Here is a 22,973-nt window from a genome sequence, read left to right as displayed (position 1 = left end):
TAATGGAAGCCCCGTTACCTAAACTGAATAAATCACAGCAGGAACATGTCATGAGGAAAGAGTGGAGGATGGAGAGGGCTATCACAAGAATTATCCCCATCTGTGGCCATACCTATAGAAGTTCCAATGTCCCTATACCTCCATAACACATATGAGAGTATGACCTTCATCTATGAAATGCCTGAACACCTAGGCACTACTAATCCCCATATAGATTCTCTTTCCTATAGTTTTTAAAGATAAAATACAGCTGGCAAAGTAGGTACAAGAAGAGATGAACAGTAATTAAAAGCAAAACTTTTAACAAGATACCATAATAAAAGTTATGCAGTGGTATTCCCTTGCTCTCAAGTATTATACTAGACTCTATTTCTTTTCTTTCTTATGATATGTGAGATGATGCAGTGCCTATAAGATGGGAGCAATAGACGTAATGACATTGAGTGTGGCTACTACCTAAGGGTTTCCTGAACATATATACTTCAACACTGTAAAAGTAGACGTGATTTCATTCCTATGGGGAAGGTAGATATTCAGGGATATTCAGAATGCATAAGTGAATGATAAATATTCAGGACTGGACAGAGTTGACAGTACAGAATCTGATGCTACTTGGAAGGATGTACAACATAACACATACTGTTGTATTGTTGCTTGTACTTGGAATCTTAATGAAGAATTTACACCATAGGTAGCTGTAACCATGATTAAGTGAGGACTACAGTAGTCTGTAAACCATGTATGTGATTCCCTCTAGAGGGTCATGAACTCCTGATCCCTTACTGCCAGAGCTGACCATCAAGGAGTTAAGCACCATTCTTCTGACAGCTAGTGAGCAAGCCATGCTTCACAGTGTAGCCTGTGCTGTTATTTAGCCATCTATTAATTATGTTTTCATGTTAAGAGGGTATCATTTTATCCAGATGAAATGCTGCTGTTTTCTGTGATCTTTTGGCTCAGTCCATAGTTTAAAATTTTATCTCCTTGTTGAAATAGGTGTGACTGCACTCCAGGATACATTGGTGAACACTGTGACATTGACTTTGATGATTGCCAAGATAATAAGTGCAAAAATGGTGCTCACTGCACTGACGCAGTGAATGGTTATACATGCATCTGTCCTGAAGGCTACAGGTGAGGTCCTGATGAGACATGAGTATTTAGGGAAATATCTCTAGGTCCCTAGCACATCTAATCTAATCTAATTTTTCTTCATATTTCTTAGTGGCTTGTTCTGTGAGTTTTCTCCACCTATGGTCCTCCCTCGAACCAGCCCCTGTGATAATTTTGATTGTCAGAACGGAGCTCAGTGCATCATCAGGACCAATGAACCCATATGCCAGTGTTTGCCTGGCTACTTGGGAGAGAAGTGTGAAAAGTTGGTCAGTGTGAATTTTGTAAACAAACAGTCCTACCTGCAGATTCCTTCAGCCAAAGTTCGGCCTCAGACAAACATTTCACTTCAGGTGAGAGGTCCCCTCCAAGGAGCTGACCTGATTGGGGCTCACATTTAGCTGTCTGACATAGTGAAGGAAATCTTCCCTGTGTGAAAAGCTTCAGATTTTTTCCTTTCAAGAGCAACCATGTTAATTCACTGCAAGGGGTGGGGGGAGGTCAACTAAGTGGCCACTTGATTTTACATTTTAAGTGAAGGTATTTTGCCCGGTAATTGTATGGCTCTGCCCTTACTTCTCTGCACAGGGGAAAGACGTTTCCTAGGAAACTTGCAGCTAACAAGCACACAGCTGAGACGTAGCACCTTGACCTGGCTACCACCCTTGTCCAGAGCCTTGAGGAAAGGGCATGAAATTAACAGACATTTTTATTTCTTGCTACTAAGACAATTACCATTAAGCAAAACTTTCACACCCCTAAGGTATACCTGGTACTAGGTTAGGAATAATAAATGTAGAGTATTTGGACAAATTGGGGCTCCATACTTGCTTAATCAGTAAGCAGATATATTTAGTATATTTTCAGTTTCAACGACTTTGACCTACTTCCTAGAGGCTCCCCCCTCTTCTTATTTTTGTAATCTGACACCAACAATAGGGGTGGACCCAAGAACCCTGGGAGGGGGCAATCTTGCTTTAAATATCTTTCTTCACACCATCCACCTTCTAGTGCTTGCCACATTGAATAACAATGTGAAGTTCACTGCTATTGGGACTTTTAAATTCTAACTTACATTTAAATCCTTTGAAAGCCCTCCAGAAGGAAAAAAAAAAGCAATATAAAACCAAATATATTCTATTCCTCCCTACACATGACATGAGTGTAAATAATTTTGTATAGGTTTTGAGAATTCATTTTGCTTAATATAGTCACATGTAGTATATGCCAGTAATAAAGCTTGGAGTAGGAGAAAAACAAACCAAAACTACAGATACATGAAAATTTCCAGCAAAGGCAGTTCTGACATGACATCTAAAAGGTTTCCTTGAATATTTGTGACTGCTTTTCTTAATTTTTTTTTCCTTTGGATTTATTTACAACAGAACAATTCACAGCCAAGTTGCCTTTAAGCAGTAATTTCAACAAGCATTGTTTTCTCATAGCCACGAGACAAACCCTAGTGAAAGCCCTCATTCACTTAGCTGCCTGTTTCTTTGGATGAATACACTTGGTTGACTGTGCATCCTAACATCAGGGCTACCTCCTACTAGATTGCCACAGATGAAGACAGCGGCATCCTCCTCTATAAGGGTGACAAGGACCACATTGCTGTGGAACTCTATCGAGGGCGTGTACGAGCCAGCTATGACACCGGCTCTCACCCGGCTTCGGCCATTTACAGGTGAAGATCTCTCAATTACTGGTAAAGGTGAAAAACCTTGTTCAATGAAGAACTGCTTCTCTTCTAAAAAATTCTATAATGGGAAGGGCTGGGAATGTTGTGGTGATAGCAGGTGGTTTAGTGAACTTTATGAACTGCTATTGCAGGATACTTATGATCGAGTAACATAAAAATCAGAGATTTATTTTTTATAATTTTCAAACTAAGAAACCCAAGATAAGGACACTAAGCTTGCAAGGAAGTACCTTTTAGCAGTATCATCTTATAGTAGAAGGTAAAAGTGCGGGGGGAGGGGGAACATGTGCCAGAAATAGGGGGAGGGGAGGGGGCTGGCCCATCCCTTTGTCAGGGACCCACTCATGCTAACTAACCCACTCCTTGAAGCTACAGTATTTACCCAAGTGAAGACAGAGCCCTCATGACATAAATTGCCTTGTAGCTTCCCTATCCTTCAACACTGTTGCATTGGAGGTTAGATATTTTATGCATGAATTTAATGACGCACTCAAGCTATTGCAATAGGCTTTGTAATTAATTCCCTTAGTATCAATAATCCTTGATCATGCACTCAATTACTTCAAATGTAAAAATAAAGGTACAAATCATCTTTAGATCAGGGATCATAATCTAATACATAGTTTCTCTAGACAGATAACTTAAATGAATTAAGCAAGTCAAGTTTAGGGAAAGACTATGTTCTCACTCTTACAGTCTTTAAAAGGTCTGGCTTTGTAAGTATATATTCCTGTATGACAAATAATTTTGAGGTAGGCAATGTAATAGAAGTGGTTGTAATGAGAGGGAAATCAAATCAAATCTTTCTACTCAGATGCTGTCATGTAAACATGTTCGTCTGAGTATATTATATATATATATATATATATATATATATATATATATATATATTTCATCTATTTTCTCAATATGAATTTTTCTCTCCTAGAAAAATTGATTCACATTGCTGTTGTTGTTTCAAGACAGGGTTTCTCAATTTAGTCCTGTTTGTCCTGGAACTTTCGCTATGAATCAGGCTGGACTGGAATTCAGAGATCCACCTGCCTCTGACTCATGAGTGCTAGGATTAAAGAGCTGTGTCACCTTACCCAGATTGACTCACATTTAGAGCACCATATTTATGAACAAAACACATCTGTAGACCAAATACCCTTGGCTACAAGTGATTGGCTGTTGATTCTGACATAAAATATAGTAAGTGATCCCAATCTTATTCGTGTTATCTGTGTATATATATAAATTTGCTTCAAAAGCCTTCACAGCTTATTGGCTCCTTCATAAACAATTCTGGGAAGGTAGATTACAATTTACAGCCATGAGTAGAATTTGATCTAGCTAGCTAGTGGTTAGCTAGCCCACTTGGGGCTATTTAGAACATAGACACAGACACATAATTATTGGTTTTCAAGTGGAATACAATGGTTATTTCACCTCCAAATGTTGATAAATTATTGCCAACATTTTACGTATCATTAAACTTCAAATTATATAGTGGTTCAGCCCGTAACAAGATTTCATAATCTAATGGCTCATTTCATTTTATTTTATTTTTTGCTGTTTCATGACAATGATGCAGTATAAAACTCTTTTAAACCATAGTAAAGATTCTTGTGTTGGCATATAAAAGCTAGAATTCACATAAAAATATAACAAAATATTTCTAGATAAGTTGGAGGAACCCAAGTGATATTACCCAAATGAAAACCTCCTGGAAAGGGCATTTTGTGTTTGTTTGATTCTACATTCATTGCCATTTATTTTGCCTCAATTAAAAATAGTATGTGTGCTGTGCAGTTATAAAAAGAATGCTATGTTGCATACTCTCCAATCTCCATTTAAAACTAAAAGATCATGTTTCTGTTGGAAAATTATATAATAGATACATGTGTTATTGGGTCTTGGCAAATAGGTTCTATTAAATTCTTGTTTCTCAAATTAAAACATGCAATTTGAGAAAGCTATTACATTATTTTATAGTTTAAAAAGACAGGTAACAATTACCAAAAGTTCAGGTATTATATTGTATTAACTTAAAATTCTTGAATGTTAAGAAAATTACTAATATGCTAAGGACCAAAAGGTAAAAAGGCAGGGGGGTAAAGAAAAACATGGGCAAATATTTGCAAAAAAATGAGAGATTATCAAGGTGTAATACTCAATTTAAAATAAAAAGTAGAGGTAGGGTGTGGTGGCACATGCCTTTAATCCCAACACTTGGAAAGCAGAAGCAGGTAGATCTATGTGAGCTCAAGTCCAGCCTGATCTACACTGGGAGTTCCAGAATGGCCAGAGCTACATAATAGAGAGACCCTGTCTCAAGAAAAAAATTAAAGATAAAAAGTATGAATGGTGTCAGAGGAGAGCAAAGGAATACAGATATTTGTATTCCAGGTATTAACATCAAGTAAAGATGGATATAAAAAAGGATGGGTAGAAGTATGATTTCTGCATGGATGCCACTACACATTATTTTGAGTTTTCAACAATTTGAATGCCATCAGCACTTGGAAAAAAATCTTGAAATAATAGAAAAAAGGACAATACCCTGGAAACTGTGTGTTAGACATATCATCATCCTTTGGTCTTTGCCTAAGTATGCAGATAATAAATTATAGTACTTTCCTTATAAGATTGTTCTGGGAAGCAAAAGTAAGCAAAGTATCCATATAATTAATATAAATTAATGAATAATAACTACTGACATCATAGATTCAGAATTCCCCAAAAATACATTTTTAAAAAAATTCTCTTCAGTATGAAGCCAAGTGTCCATCATAGTCTTTATTCACAGGCTGGCTTCGTGGCATCTGGGGTGGGATGATTTTGTTTCTCATCCTCTGTTTCATTCTGTGTCCACTGTGCAGTTAAACACTGCTCTGATTTTCAAGCTTATCTCCAACCATCAGAGAATGGTACAGTCTTTCTACTTCTTCTCCCTTTTCTAGAAGTCTTGAAAGACATGTTCTACTTCTGCCTTGCTTTAGTAAAATTCCATCAATTGTACCTGTGTAATCAGCTCTTGTGAGCTACTGAATATTCAGTTAAATTAAATGTTCAAATCCTTTTTCTTATCAACTCTCTATAACATTATTAAAAGTATGTACTGTTGCTTTAAAGAATGTAATTAAATATTCTTATTTTAGATAACTGTTTTTATTTGTGTTTGGTTTCCTTGCTTATGATTTGTTATATAAATTTCATATTGCTGAGCAACATTTTCTACATTATGTATTGCTTAGTGCTCATGAGGAAATTGCATATGAAAATTAATTTTTCCATCATGTACACTTTATCATTTGATTGATTCCTTCTCAACATTGATCAAAATCAAGTTGTTTTGGAATATTAGAGAAAAACAATCACATATCCAGTTATTGTTCCTATAGTGTTGTTTTGTAGTTTAAAAAATTCACTTGTGATGTAAGTTATTTTTTTAAATAAATTAGGAGAGAATAATTTGCAGGTTCAGATATAGATTGATATGTTTTTCTTCAAAGTTATTTTTTCTAATCTAGTTAAAGAGAACATTGTTTTTAATAAAAATATAACATTTTTTAATTGATTAAACAAAGGTCCTTTTTCTAAGAAAACAATTTTGTAAACTCCATCAGCTGCTATTTATAAATTATGAGGGCTAGAGAGAGTTCAGTAAATAGGTGCACAAGCTGCTTCTGCAGAGTGTTGCCAGCACCCACACAAGGAAAACTTAGAACCACTGGACCTCTAGCTCCTGGTCTTTGTGCCTTAACCTCTACAGACATCCACACTCAGGAGCACATACCCACACACAGACACAGACACATAAGTTCATAAAAATAAAAATATAGTGTTAAAATATTAGGAAAGTAGTTAATATATCTTTATGGGTGTTGATGAAAAGCAAGATGTATTTTTTTCAGTACTAATAAAGTAGCATGTATTATCAGTTTATTTCTTATATCACCATAGCAGATTGTGGTGGCCTTTTAAGAAGAATATAGATTCCCAGCACCAGGAATACCAAACAGTAGGGGGAAATTTTATGCTGGGGCCCTCCACTCCTTTCTAATTCTGGGGTCTCCAGGGTGTGAAATTTTACATGTCTTACAAACTCCAAAGCAATGCTATATTCCATGGAGTAGACTTCAATAACAACTTGTGTGAGGAAAATAACTTAAGCTGTGTTTTGAAAGCTCATGACATATATCTCTTCCTATGTCTAAAATGTGTGATGTCAGGCTTGATGTTGTCTTGATAGCAGCCATGTCCTCAATATTTCTATCATAGCAGTCATCAAATGCTACACATATAGGCTCTTTTCCCCCCAAAGGTTGATTGTTTTGCTATTGCCTCACAATCTATAGGGATCTGATCTGCAACAACAAATATGAAGTGAGCTGTGTAAGGAATGATTGAACCCAGGTTCTGGCCCCATGTCTGCTTTTTGAATTTAGATAATGGCATACAGAGGGACTCGATACTAATACCGTGACTGGATGAGTGAGTGAGTGAGTGAGTGAGTGAGTGAGTGAGTGAGTGAATGAATGAATGAATACATCAACATACGCTATCTTCCACACTATTCAGAGACTAGAAATATAATTCTCAAACACAATGATCATTTGATACTCATCAAAGGAACTTTATTTGAGATTAACATAAACTTTTAAAGATTTTTTTAAATAAATACTTAAGAGAGTATACACTCTTTTCTTAAAATTAAAATTAATATCATATGCCAAATGAGATGGCTTCTTTGGAAACACTGTGAAAATTAGGGAATCAGGATTGTCTACTATGCTGGTTTACAGTTACATGTAGGAGACTGTTGTGATTCCATGGCACTTTCTGCTGCCAGCTGCTGGCTTTCCTTGGCTTCATGCTGTCTGGATTATCCAGTTGTGTAAGATGGAGGAGAAGCAGGGGAGAGAGAGGAGGAAGAGGGAAAGCAAAGAGGGAGGAGGATGGACAAATCGAGGTGAGAAAAGAAGGAAAAGAAGAGCCTCAGCACAGGTGGAACAGTAAAGATGGTCTCTATTGGAGGTGGACAAACAGAGTCTTTACATTCTTATTTTTAAGATTCAACCATTCTCACATGCTGTCTGGGAAAGTATCACCATGAGCAATATGATTTTGCTTTGGGCAAAGCTATGTCATCTCTCTGAACATCTTCCGTTTCATCTCAAGTGTTAGAAGTATTATGGTTTTCACATGCATTTGTGAAGCTTTGAAAGAATACATACAAATGACAGAGGGTAGGCTCCCAGTACCTGATGCTGTTGGTGGTCTGTCAATTGTCCTCATCTCTGTACAAAGGTGGATATAGACATTACTGAGAACCCCACTGCCTCGCAGACTGTGGTTCCTTTCTGTCCATTTCAGTGTATTTTATTTAACCAAATCTGCTTCAAAACACTGATGAAAACTAGTCTAGAAAAAGTTCTTCTGGAAAATGCTGATGCACAGAGTAGACATAACACCTTTAACCTCAATTGGCTTCCTGCTCCCTTTCATTAAAAAGATAGGCAGAAGAGCTCTTTAAAAAATATATAGTATTAGTATCGTATCCTCTATGGATGAGTCATGTCCAGCATGAGGGTGTCAACATGAGATGACAAGTTCTTCTTGTCTGTTTCTAGATTCCTATTTCATTGTATGGATTTTCTCACCAGACATTTAAATCTTTTAAGGTAGAACAACTGGATCCCACTGTCACAAAAAAGAAAAGAAAAAGAGAGTGAGAAACAGAGAGAAAGCAAAAAGAGAGAGGGGGGAGGGAGGGAGGAAGGAAAGGAAAAGAAAGGAAGGAAGGAAGGAAAGAAAGAAAGAAAGAAGAAAGAAAGAAAGAAAGAAAGAAAGAAAGAAAGAAAGAAAGAAAGAAAGAAAGAAAGAAAGGAGAAAAGAAAGAAAGAATAGAGAGGGAGGGAAGGAAGGAAGGGAGGAAGGAAGGAAAGAATTTTAGAATTCTCATCCTGTTTAAAATATTGAAATACATGCAAACTGGTAGATTGTACAAATATAAAACTCCATTGTTAATATGTTTTGCTGAATAGAAAGATGAGAGAGAAGGATGAACATTTTAGAGTTCCTGTTTTCTTTTAAGCTCCAATTTTTTTTCTTTTTTTTCCCCTCCCCTTAAGCTCCAAATTTTAAAACTGTTTTTATGTAGTAAACCACACAGTTGGAAGATTACATGGTTTTCTTATAACAATTTTCAGTGCAGAAATTCAAATAAACAAAATCTCTGGTAATAGATGAGAATAGTGAACCTAAATTACCTATCAATGGTAATAAATAGAATTTGTGCTCACAGTTGGATGGGGCAAAGTTAAGTGGTCCAATGGCTATCTTATTTTTTGAGTCTTTATATGTGTATTATTCCCTTGGGGAGTGGTGAAAGGAAGTTTATCAATATTATCTTAACCCCAGAGGGCACTGTGCACTGCAGCAGGGCCTGGAGGGAGGTGACTGTAATGGCCTACAAAATCAGTGGTATCTCAATCAGTCTTGCAGTGGAAATGTTGGGGTGCCCATCAAGCTTCTATTTTAAAAGCATACACAGGTACAGCATCCTTAAACAGCCCCAGCGCCACTCATCCTAGACAAGATAGCATGAAACACCAATTTAAGTTTAGACTATTTTTCAGCCAGACATAGTCTCTTCAGGTCCTGTGGTGCCATATTCTTTTAACAAACAAAGACACTGAAATTATTAATTTTTATAAACCTCTTTAAAAAGTCAAGATAAAGCCTTGCTTCATTCTAAAATTGTATAAATAAAATTAACCTCAGTGGTTATTGTTTTCAGGCTTCTATCAGCTGAGACACTTATCCTGTTTTGTGAGAGGAAAATCTTACTGTGAAACTCACTCATAATTGGAAAATATGATCCAGACCCAATTCGCATACATACTTAATATGCATTTGTATAATCTGTAGGCCCTCAACATGAAATTATTCAATATTTTTCCAAAACAGCAATTCTTATTAGATATACCAAGTTGTACAATCCTCATGTCAATTTACTTAAAATGTAACCATGCTGAGTTATTTGGGAGATCTGGAAATAGCAGGTTAACCAGGATGCTTAACAAACTATTCCAAGCTTGTTATGGGTAATTTTCATTTAAAAAGTGTTGCACAGTAATTAAAAGCATAGACACACAAAGCAGGCATCCTGGTTTCAAATCTGTTTAGCCACCAGCTAACTTTGTCACCTTTGGTAACTTGATGTCCTACTATTATGAGGCTTAAGAGAACTATTGTGAATGTATGTAATGTTTGTAAACAGTACTTCTTTCATAGTGTCAAATACATTTTGCCCTTATTATTTACATTTCTCTAATGGTCCCAACTGTCCCAAGTCACTCATTTCATTAGAAGTAGGACAAGCTAAGCAACCTATACCTCTCAGCATTATCCTTAATAATAATAATATTTCTTAATAAAATGTATGTATAAGAAGCATCTCTAAATATACCAGAAGCCTATTTGGTTGTAACTATTACATAATACTATAACTAATAACAATTCCCAATACCTTTAATAAATCTCACTTATGTTTCTATAGCTTGTTTATGAAGTTTCTAAAGTTTATCATATATTCATGTGAACACTTGAAAATATACAGAAATAAATAATATATGACCCTTACTTTAAAGTAGCTTACAATTTAGCTTGCTTGCATTAAAGATGTAGAACTGAAAAACAACTGAAACACAGAACAGAAAATTAAAATGATTGGTAAGTAAGTAAATTGAGTTGTTGATGAAATGACCTACCTCTTGCCTCCCAGCTGGAACACTGCATTAAGGAGCATAAAACGTTAAAGGTCTTGAGCCACTCAATTTTACCACACCAAACACCTTCATTAGCAATGACATGTCTGGACTCATTGTCAGAAATCACTATGTGACCAAGAGCACATTCCACAGTAGATGTGAGCCTTTCCTTTGCAATTTTAAAGTGAAAAAAGGTACCTCTGTATTAATATTTATAATCTAATTAAGGCCAATGTTTATAGAAGATCTGTATAAAACCACCTCAGGTTGCATATGATCTCAGGGGAGTATTCATTGGCTATGACCTTCACTATGTGTATCTACTAACTTTAATACTTCAGTTTGTAACTTTTGGTACTCTGTATCAGATATACTTCAAATAAGTTAAATTTTTGTTGATTTTTAGCACTTTTCTTTCAAGTGTCATTGTAAAACGAATTAAATCAAACTTTTCCTTATGATTTGAGAGTAGTTTGGATGATGTTGCTGATAAATGTGGTGATTGATATCTGACATTTAACTTGTTATGTAATGCATGGTTATAAAATTATTTCTTCTTGATGCAAAATTAACTGTGAAATGGAAAAATATTAACAGCATTCACCAGAGAGAACTGAAGTGTGTTGCCATAAAATAATTTGTGAAAAAATTAGTAAAAATAACTTCTCAAACATTTTATAAAGCAAAAGCAGAGCTCAAATCTGAATTTATCTCAATTAAACCAAGTGCTAACAGTAAAACTTAGCACATCTCTTTGGAAGAGGGTCATTTTCTTAATTACTTTTTATTGTTTGAAATTAAAATATAATTAACCAAAGCTCCAGTTCTAGGGAATTCAGTACCTTCTGACATCTGTATACACAAAGAACACAAATTCACTTGTTGGAAAAAACAAAAATAATACACATAAAATAAAATAAACCTTTAAAAGGGTTTATTCTATAATTACATCATTTGCTCTGTTCCCTTTCCTAACTCCAACCCCCCCCCCCGTAGTAGTTTCTTCCTCTTTTCCCTCATGTCCTCTATTTCTTTAATAGCTGATTTTTTACTCCAAAATAAATAAGTACAACTCATACAGTGTATAAAATGTTTCTTGCATGTACATGATTTCAGATTGACCACTTGGTATGAGATAACCAGTTGCGAAGGTCCTCCCTGGGGAAAGTTATTTCTCCTGCTCTCAGCATTCTTTAGTTACCTACAGTTCTTTCTATAGGGTGCTGGCCCTGGAAATTTTCCTCCTTCCATATTAGCATGTCAGTTTATATAGCCCTTGTTCTGAACCTTTGGAAGACACCATGTTTAGATTTCATGGGTGTAGCTTTCCCATCATTTTTACGAGACACAATTACATGCTGGCCCTCTGGCTTATAATCTTTCTGCTTCCTCCTCTTTAGTGTTCCCAACTCTTAGAGGCAGTGTTGTAAATGGATTGGTTTGTTGGATACCACAACATAACTTGTTCTTTGCATTTTGATGAGTTGTAGTTTTATGTAATGGCCTAATTGTTGCAAAGAGAACTGTATTTGATGAGGGCTGAAAGTTACATTTGTCTCTGTGTGTAAGGATAAATATTTAGAATGTAGTTAGGGATTATGCTAGTATAAGAAAGTGGCAATTGTAGATTCTCCTCTTCGATCCAAGATGTCACTAGACTTGGGTAGTTTACTAGGTTTTAAATACCAGGCATTATTTCTCTCTTGTTAGGAGGGAAATTGTACTTAAAGTACAATTAGAGAGCTGTTGGTTACCACCAAAATACACACACCACTGTTTCATTCATGCCGATTGTTCTTACAATTCATAGGCATTGGATCCTCTGGATCCTGTGTCCAAAATGCATGAAGGAAGAAACCCATATTTAAATAACCTTACACTGTGAAACTTTATCTAGCCAGTAAATTATCTCCTTTGCTGAACTTTAATATTGCTGAGTATTGATATAATTAAAAGTGTAGAAGGAAAAATATGAGTTGGCATGTATAATTCACTTGCACTTTATTTATTCTGTGTGTGTGTGTGTGTGTGTGTGTGTGTGTGTGTGTGTGTGTGTCCACTGAGGCATGCTTGCATGCAAATGTGTGCCATAGCAGGAGATCAGAGGGAAACTTTGAGGAGTCAGTTCTCAGTTTCTGGGAATAAAATTTAGATCATCAAGCTTTGGCAACAAGTACTTTTGCCCATTACCCATCTCTCAACCCACATATTGATTTTACAAGTGATATATGAGACAAGGTATCAAAGACTCCAGCCCATATGAACTCTTTTCTTAAGCTGTGGGGGGTGGGGGAGTGCGACCTGTGGTGTTTCCAAGTGTGTGCTCAGGTGTGTGCATCTGTGCTAAAGATTAAAGCCAATTTAAATCCATGGCTCTCTGACTCTCTCTCACTGAACTATATGTAGCTCACTGATTCAGCTAAGCTTTTTATCCAAAGTGCTCTAAGCATCCAACTGTGTCCACTCCTTCAGTACTGGGGTTACAGTGGCCTGTTGTACCACCTAGCTCTTCTGTGGGTACTGTGAACATGAATTCATGTATTTACACTTGCACACAGGCGCTTTGCTCATTGAACCATCTCCACAGACATGGGAACTTTTAAACACTATGCCAAGGATTTAAAACATCCTCATATTTCTGAAGACTATTTTAAACTGTCCTCAAATCAAAACTTTCTGGTTTTGGTCAACAAACAGAGGTATATGATTAGATTCTAGTGATGAAAACATGGAGAAATTTTAGTACATTTTTCTGTTAGTTTCTAGGCTTTAACTCATTGAAAATTTAAATATTAGTACCAGAAAATGGAACAATCACTTTTTTTGTAGCCAGTGTTATGTATTCACATTCACAAATTATGTCTCTCACACCCCCATATCTGTTTGAGTTTTAACCTTTTATAAACCATTTTAGACAGTCTTTTAGTATATTAGGTCTTTAATGTTCAGTATTTATTGTTTTAGCCCAGCTTCTATTATGCCATCTTTTGTCTATGCATTGAGTTATGGGAGTGTTCCTGACATGGAAGTGAGCATTTATCCTGCTAAGTTATTGTATTACAATCTCAAAAGCATATTTTAAAAAGGAAATAACACTGTCATAGTGACTATGTTAAGTGTGTTATTTAACCTGTTAATGCCAGCTATCAATTGAACAACTATGTCTTCACCATAATAAGGCTCGAGAAGTATCCCTCCAAAAATACACAGGAAATGAAAAATGTTTTCAATTTATGAAATGTGAAAAAGTGCAGAGACCCTATCAAGTTGGTCCTTGTATTCCTCTGCATCTTGATTCTGATGGCTGCTAACACACTGTGTCACACTGCAAAAGGCAGCAATCCTGTAGAGCCTCCAAAGGAGGTGCAGGCTTCTTCTTAATGCCATCTGGAGTTCTAAACTGTCTCTTGGTAAATGAAACTTTTATGTCCTTTAAAAGCAAAACAAATAAGTTCTCATTTGTGAATTCCACAAATGGAGTGAATGTGGATGGCTTAATGGGTGTACTTATGTCCAGTTCTCTCTGTGGGAGAACAGATTTATTTTGTGTCCAGATCCTGAGAGATCAAAATTAATTTTATCTCCTTCAGAATATCCTTTAAAAGTCAATTTCCCTAATGTCTGCTATGAATGTCTCTTCCAAAGCTGTGTTTATTGAAGTTTGCATTTTAACTATGTTTCAAGTTAATTTTTTATTTTCTTCTATTGCAGTGTGGAGACAATCAATGATGGAAATTTCCACATTGTGGAGCTACTGACCCTGGATTCAAGCCTTTCCCTCTCTGTGGATGGAGGAAGCCCTAAAATCATCACCAACTTGTCAAAACAATCTACTCTGAATTTTGACTCCCCACTTTATGTAGGAGGTGAACTTCCTTCCAAATCCAATGGTCTTCCAACTCTGTGCTTCTCATTATAGATCAAATCTGAAGTTACTGGTGCCTGGTGCCATGATCATTGACACTGATCAATCATTGTAATTGGCCAACAAGCATAAAACAGAAAGACATGGAAGTGTCTCTTAAGGGACCATTCGGTCATCCTGGTTCTGGGTCTAACTCAGTATGTCATCGGGTCAGAGAAGGACATTAGTTCTTCATCTATGACATGCTAGCTAGGTAATTTATATATAGTGTCATTTAATTTTATATCTGTCTGTGGACAGAAGCAGAAAATTGGTTAGAGATCAAGTTATAAAATTATAAAATAAGACTGGGGAGACACCTTAGCGTATAAAGGGCTCAGGAACCAGAGTTAAATGCCCAGCTCCCATGTGAAATGCCAGGTAGTGTGGTATACTTACAATTTCAGTGCTGAGGAGGTTGACAAACAGATCCCTAGGGCTTAGTGTATCTGCTTGTCTACCTATCCTACTGAGTGAGATCCAGGGCAATGGAAGAAAGTATTTCAAAAGAAAAGGTATAGGGATCCTGAGAAAGGACACCAGAAGTTGTTCTCTAACCTACACACACACACACACACACATGTATATACACATATATTCATGCACCTGAACACACACACATACACACACACACACACACACACACACACACACACACACACACACGATTAAACAAGTTTGTGGCAAAGTAGGAAGGAGAAGTCTCCAACCCAGCTCCCTTAATGAGGCAGATAATATCAGCTCAACCCAATGTTGCCATGCTGGTATTTCTAGAAGTTCATACAAATTATAGAGTAATTGTCATTGAAACCTGATGAAATAATCAACGACTCAAATTTAAGGATTTCATCAGACTAGTAGGAAGTATATTTGCTTAGCTAGGCTCTTACAGTGAAGGGAAAAAAAGGAAACCTTGGCAAGGTAGGCAAGTGCTAGGAATCCTACAGTCCAACTCCAAGTCTTACTTTAAGCAATAAGAAGGAACTTAGGGAAGAGAGCAAGACAGAGACAGAGAGACAAAGAGAGATAAAGAAGTACAGAGAGAAAACCTATAAAGAACAGAACTCTTACCATTGTCTACGTCTGGAAGAGAAAGTGTAAATTGGACACAGAATTGCAAAATTCAGAAAAAGGGTAACAAGATGTGATATTGAATTGAAATGCAATAAGTTAAATTATGTAGTTGATAAGATTAACTTATTTAACCAATAACTAAAGCCTCTAAACATGTCAACACACCTCATTTCTTCATCAGGACTAGTATTTTTATGAAGTTCTTAGTCTCTAAACAAGAATAACTTCAGGATGCTATTCAATCATCTTAATCCTTCCAAATCTTCCAAGAAACTATTGCTTGCCATTGTCTCCTCAATCCAGAACAATTCCATTTTTAATAATTTTCATAATTAAAAAATCATAGGGGGCTGGACTTATGACTCAGTTTAAGAGCACTGGCTGCTCTTACAGAGGACCCAGGTTCACTTCCCAGTGCTCACATGACAGCTGACAGCTGTCTGTAACTCCCTCACACAAACATACATGCTGGCAAAACACCAATGCACATAAATTTTTTTAAAAAAATCATAGAACATTAATGTTGTTGTAAAAGGTTAGAGAAAGTTCAGCACCTTTGATTCAATTATATGAGTGCTTATGGGCCATCTACTATATGCTGGGAACCAAATTAACAGATTGTCTATGTCACAAAGTTGAAAATAAATGTCCCTCTGGTCCCAGCAACATGAAGCATGTAGACACATCTCTGAATCACTGATAGGACATTACAATTAAAGTCTTGCAGATTGACTATACTCAACAAGCTGACTGACCTTCTAGTTCATAGGAGTCACAACTATGAAGATTATGATACTCTTTTTTAAATTAGTTATTTGGAAACTTTTGTACAACGTGCTTTGATCATATTCATCCCTCCATCTATTCCTTCTAAATCTATCATGCTTTCCCAAGCCACCCAAGTCTGTGAACTTTTTTTAAACAACAAATACAAAACAAAGTCCAGTTTGTGCTATTCTTAATTCTTCAGTGTGCGGCTTCTGTTGGAGCTTGCTCAACTTACCTGGAGTATCACTTAAATAAAACTTCCCTCTTCCAGTATTAACTATTGTCAACAGCTCCTAGGTTATGGATGAGACTTCATGCCACCTCTTCTCTCCATTCTGAGATCGCCTCTGGTTTCAGTTTCTAGTTTCACCTATTCTGCAGTGTGCAGAGTTGCCTGGCAGCATGTAAAGCCAGCCCTGAGTGTTAACCATGATGTAAAAGGGATCAGTTATACATTTTTAAGCATTTGCTATTACCAACAGAGTTCTTCTCTTTTAAATAACATTTTTATTTATATGGCACTGCTTTTAGTGGCCCAACCTTTCATTTTCAGAGAAAACCAAAGTAAAAACTAGAAGGTAAACCCTAATTTATTTATTTCATAGTCACAAAAGGGCAGCCTCAAGAACTTTATAAAGCTTTTCCAAGTTTGCAAAGCTAAATTGTGGTAGACTATTATTTAAGTCCAGGTCTTTCTGACCCCAATGCCACCTCCATTGCCACTTACTTTTTACAAAAATCAGAAAACAAAATGGCTTAAGTACTATGGTTTTGCCTTTACTTCTGAGTTTGTCCTTGACTTGAATTTATGGTGCTTTTATTCAAAAAATATTACAGTGAATGCTTTAAGAACCTCTTAAAATGTGATGTTCAGTTCTTTTTAAATTCAGATGAAGGTTGGGGGTTTAGCTCAGTGCTAGAGCGCTCGCCTAGCAAGCACAAAGCCCTGGGCTTGATCCTCAGCTCAAAAAAAAAAAAAAAAACCCAGATGAAATTTTTTAAGACAGACAATTTTTAAAACAGGGAAAAAATTAAACTCCCAATTGAGAACTGCTAATCCTTCTGAGGCTAGAGGTCTTGGAAGAATCCACAAGCACCTCTGAATATTCAGGACTAAGGAAAACCATCTTGGTATCAGCCTTACTGCCAGAGAACACACTGAGCCCATCTACTTCCTCCCCTGGATGCGGTCATGGTGGTGGTTCAGGCTTTAAAAAACAAAGAACTCAGTGGACCACAGCCCGACTGTCTCATGGCAGAGGCAAGAGGAGCTGAATCATCACAAAGGAAGCAAGGTTAAGTCAGTTAAAAGCAGAGGTGTTCCTGAGGAGGGACCCTGTATGTCCTAGGTGTTCCTGAGGAGTGACCCTGTATGTCCCAGGTGTTCCTGAGGAGGGACCCTGTATGTCCTAGATGTTCCTGAGGCGAGTACCCTGTATGTCCTAGGTGTTCCTGAGGAGGGTACCCTGTATGTCCTAGGTGTTCCTGAGGAGGGACCCTGTATGTATGTCCTAGGTGTTCCTGAGGAGGGTACCCTGTATGTCCTAGGTGTTCCTGAGGGGGGACCCTGTATGTCCTAGGTGTTCCTGAGGAGGGACCCTGTATGTCCTAGCCATTGATCCATTGCAGAAGCATTCTTTGGGAAAATGCAAACTGGTAGTGCAGCTAAGCATTCTCTTGCATTACTGACTATTCATGATCTTTATGTAATATAAACCAGAAGAATCTGAATGTTTTTCCATCTAACAATTGAACTAGAACACTTATTACTTAACTGTCATGGGAGAGTAAGACACAGATATAGGTATCTAGGTATATATTACTAAAACAGTGTCACCTTTGGACAAAAGATTTCAATAATGGTACTATGCCCCTTAGACTCATTTTAAAACATAAAGAGACTGGAAAGGCTTTTTTTTTTTTTAAATCCATTTACCAAGTTATTTAGTGAGTGATTAGTGAATTTACTTCCAATTAAAGTCCATGAAATACAAATGAAAAAAGTCACAGAAAGCAAAAATCATGTATTACCAGGTATGGCAAGGCATTGTGCATCTGTATTCTCAGCACTCAGGAGGCTGAAGCAATGGAATTTATGGTTCCAGTCCATCCTGGGCCATGCAGTAAATTACTATTTAAAAAAAATACAGATCTGCTTCTGTTTAGCAGCTAAAAACCAGCATTCTAACTAAGCATATGAAAGTGCTGACCCAGAATAATTATTGGTTAAAGGGGTAATTCCAGGTAGAACATGTGGTTAATGTGTAGGAGGTGTTTGGGTCAACCCCCAGGTCCAAAAATAATCTAGAAAAGGTCTTGATTTTTATATGCTATTGAAAATTGAGCCTGTACATAGTATGTAGCTATGTTGTTTTATAGATTTTCACCATCAAGACTACACCCTCTGAAGTTGTACAATTTGAGACTAAATGAAACAAGTTTATTCATTGCTTCTCACTGCTGGAAGAAATTGGCCAAAGTCTGGATATATGCACAAATAAAGATTGTATCTCCATTGAAATGAGCATTTAAAATAGCTTTGGGAGAAGTTCATTCTTTAACTGTTTTAAGAAATGACCCAAAATGAGGGTTATTAAAGTCCACATGTTTGTGATGGATGAACACCATTTAAAAAGACTTTCCCCACAGGAAAGAATTTCCTGTCACTGATACTCCCCTGAAAATAGTCAACTGCACGCCTCAATCTTGGTGTAGTAGTACCTTCTCCATGACCAGACATGTACCATGTGACTGTCTTCACTCATAGAACTTTAAATTAAAGAAAAAGAACTCAGTACCTGTTCAAGTGTGGCCATGAGCCCCTCTGCATCAGAATCACCTGTGTCGCATATTGACATTTAGAATTCTGTACATGTCCTCTATCACAAAAGATCAGCATCTCAGGATGGGGAGAGATGGAAAGGTGCTCTTTGAAAATACAATTTTGGTAGGACTTAGGTATGAGAAGCTGACAATTGCTCTGGGCTATCTTCTTGTGGTAGAAATGAGGCAACTGAGACCCAAAGAAGGGAAAATGACTGACCAAGATATGATCTCTAAGTAAATTGCAGTGTCTATAAATAAATAAATAAATAAATAAATAAATAAATAAATAAATAATATATATATATATATATATATATATATATAGAGAGAGAGAGAGAGAAACTTGAAGAAAGGGTTAATTCTATATTACAGTTTGAGAGCACAGTCCATCTTAGTAGGGAGGTCATGAAATTATGAAGCAGCTGGTCACATTGATGCAGTCAGGAAGCAAAGTGAGATGAATGCAAACACTCAATGGTGTTTCTTCTTTGTATTGAGCCTAAGATCCAAGTTCACAAGATACTTTAACACCCACATTCATGACATGTCTTCCTTGTTGTGTTAGACCTTTCTGCACAGACCTGAGTTGTGTTTCCCAGTGAGGGATGATTTAACGTTTGGGCATGGATGTGAGGAACTGTGTTGATCAAGTTAATTGATGTGGGAAGACGCATCTTAATAACAGTCACACCATTCCCTGGGGGCAGAGGAGGTAGGATCCAGGACTCTAACGTATAAAGTGAGCTGAGTATTAGCTTGCCTCTCTCTCTGCTTCCTGACTCTGCATGTGATGTGGCCAGCTGCTTTAAACTGTTGTGGGCTTGACTTCACTGCTGTGCTGGACTGTGCCCTTGAACTGCAAGTTGAAATGAGCTTTTCTCCCTTGGGTTGCTTGTGTCTGGGAATTTTACAACAGTATCAGGAAAAGAAACTCAGACATATAGTGTTTTAGATCACATCAACTAGGTAATGAAAATTAACCATGAAACACTTAACCAGTATTAGAGACTTGACCTCCAGACTAGTAGCTTTGTATACCTACATGCCTGCTTTTGGTGCCTATTAAGAACGAAATGGGGCTTTGGGCCGAGGAAAGGGAATGATGGCACAGAACAAGAACCCTAGAATGTAATGGTCCCCTTGAGAGTGAAGCCTAGCCTTTTGATCCCAAGCAATAGCTCTGAGTCCCAGCACAGTTGAATCATGAGCACTGGGAGGCAAGCCATTTGCTCAGAGGCTTCCAACTCCCTCCGTCTCTTTAACCAATGTCCTACCTACAAGGTCCTCTGTGTAAAGTACTGTCAAGGAACTATTTCAGGGTCTGGATTGGGCCATGGAAAGATTCTTCAGCTTTGCCAAAATAACAGTTACCAGATGACTGTCACTTCTGGAATGTATATGCCCCAAGATTGCAAGTGCTGTTTGTGATAGAACTTATTCTGGTTTTTGTTGTTGTTGTTGTTGTTTTTAATTTTCTGACATAAAAGCTTCATTCTAAGTAGAAAAAAATATAACATTGTATAAATGAGGTGCTATCCAGATAAGAAGCAAAAATGAGTTTTTCGGGCACAGACATCCTCAAGTGAGCAGGAACAGTGCCCCTGAGGTGCTGGGTTAGTTGCTAAGTTAGAATTTGAGAAGTTTGAGGTGGGTTACTGAGAGCTCAATCGCTCACTCTCAGAGTCCTGGTAGACTGAACCTGGTCTCTAGGATTAAGAAGGGTAGGCAATCAGCAAAATGCTGACGTGGGTGGCATGGAACACCTGGCTCAAGCTCTCTAAGCTCCATCCTTTGATTTTATAATCAGACAAAGAATTAATCAAAGAATTATAACTGGTGCCTTCCCGGTGTGCATGTTGTCTGGCATAGACTCATAAGGAATGGGAAGAAAAAAGTCTACCTCTACTTTTTCTTTAAGCAGACATTCCTGAGGATTATATATATTCATATATTTTGCAAGTTTTTTTTTGAGATAAATTTACCAATTAAGAACTGACACCAATAAACTGGGTTTATTTTAGTTAAAAGTCAGAATAACCTACTATATCTTACCAAAATGAAAAACAAAAATGTCCAGCTTTTCTCTACCTCCTCATCTGAGCGTACATATTCCAATTTAACAGAAATGGACTGATGAACATCAGTTTTTCTCTGTAGCAAATGACCAAGGAACCTGTAAAGACTCATAACTGACATGCTGTGTCTTCCTAGGCATGCCTGGGAAGAATAACGTGGCATCATTGCGCCAGGCCCCTGGGCAGAACGGCACCAGCTTCCATGGCTGTATCCGGAACCTTTACATCAACAGTGAGCTGCAGGACTTCCGGAAAGTGCCCATGCAAACCGGAATTCTGCCTGGTTGTGAACCATGCCACAAGAAAGTGTGTGCTCATGGCACATGCCAGCCCAGCAGCCAATCAGGCTTCACCTGTGAATGTGAGGAAGGGTGGATGGGGCCCCTCTGTGATCAGCGGACCAATGACCCCTGCCTTGGAAACAAGTAAGTTCCAGTGGCTTGGTACTCAGTAAATATGCTAAATTCTCCAAGCAAATCTAAGAGAAGACAGTAGGTTGCCAGGGCAAGAGTAGGGGCCTAGAGAAATCAACACATAAGAATTCTGTTCTCTGTATTCAGACATGGTTTTTGCCTAACCATCATACCTTCCCCTCCTCTATCAACTTTACTTTCATTCCTATGCTTCTCCTTCACTATAGATGTGTACACGGCACCTGCTTGCCCATCAATGCCTTCTCCTACAGCTGTAAGTGCCTGGAAGGCCACGGGGGTGTCCTTTGTGATGAAGAAGAAGATCTGTTTAACCCTTGCCAGATGATCAAGTGCAAACATGGAAAGTGCAGGCTCTCTGGACTGGGGCAGCCCTACTGTGAATGTAACAGTGGATACACTGGGGACAACTGTGATAGAGGTAAGCTGGGCACCTCTTCACAAAGCACGAGGGATGCCTCCACCCTGGTGCAGGAGAGAGAGTGCAGTGAGGAAACGCTTGGGCTGGGCGTGGCTTGTAGCTGCTGCTGTTGATTGGTTCTCAGGTGGTATGCAGTTACTAACTGTGAAAAGCAGTCAAGTTCCCCTCTAAGGCCATTCCTTGGCCATCAGACGTCTTACCACAACTTGACTTGCTCTAGAAAGTCTCTTTTTCCCTTCTTCAGAGCACAGCTGCCCAACTCAGCTTCAGCCTCTACCTGATCCCCTCACCTACATGTATTATTGATCTGGCTCCAGACAGAGACCGGGGAGGTGGTAGCTCTGTTCTGGTTTGAATACAGAATCACCTGGTTTCAGTACAGAATCACCTTTGGCCTTAGAATCGACTGATTTATCACAGTAAATTACGCAGGTGAGAGCGATGGAAGCCGGCTGAGTTTTCAGCCCACCTCTCTCTGCTTTGTTTCCAAAGTCAGAACTTGCCTGGCCTCCAGCTGGCACAGACTTTGGTGCATCAGACAATAAGATGAACGTGCCTGCGGAAGCCTTTAACAGATGTCTCTTTTTTGAACTACTTCGTACTAGCGTAATTTATGAAGTTAGTGGAATGTTACTTGTATTAAGTAACATATTGGATAATATTAAATTCTGGGCCTAATAAATTAAATTGCATTCTCTGTGAAACTGCTCCCCGTGGTAAACAAAACCAGCTGTTAGTCCTGTAGAAACAGAAGATGTGTATTTTTTTTTCTCCTTTTTTGCAATAAAGGAAAAGATTTAGGAATCCAATTTTCTTGTCAGAACAAACATGTTGTATTTATTGTCTACATATATAGCATTCACTTTGCTGGAAATAGAGGCCTAAAAGATGCATTTTTCAAG

The 22,973-nt window shown here is 37.6% G+C and overlaps 1 protein-coding gene across 11 annotated transcripts in view; it reads left to right on the top strand.

Moving 5' to 3' along the window:
* Positions 1-22,973, top strand: part of Slit2 (slit guidance ligand 2) — a 344,297-nt gene that overhangs the window by 319,399 nt on the left and 1,925 nt on the right. For all 11 annotated transcript variants that reach the window (XM_036200674.1, XM_036200672.1, XM_036200673.1 and 8 more), the window contains 6 exons: positions 997-1,134; positions 1,226-1,466; positions 2,667-2,797; positions 14,284-14,438; positions 21,356-21,644; positions 21,860-22,071. In XM_036200674.1, coding sequence (XP_036056567.1) covers positions 997-1,134; positions 1,226-1,466; positions 2,667-2,797; positions 14,284-14,438; positions 21,356-21,644; positions 21,860-22,071 — 1,166 coding nt within the window. The remainder of the gene's footprint in view (positions 1-996; positions 1,135-1,225; positions 1,467-2,666; positions 2,798-14,283; positions 14,439-21,355; positions 21,645-21,859; positions 22,072-22,973) is intronic.

The sequence above is a fragment of the Onychomys torridus genome, chromosome 10, assembly GCF_903995425.1.
Source record: "Onychomys torridus chromosome 10, mOncTor1.1, whole genome shotgun sequence".
In the NCBI taxonomy this organism is placed as follows: domain Eukaryota; kingdom Metazoa; phylum Chordata; class Mammalia; order Rodentia; family Cricetidae; genus Onychomys; species Onychomys torridus.
Note: the sequence above shows the minus strand (reverse complement) of the source record. Positions and strands in the feature narration are given on the sequence as shown.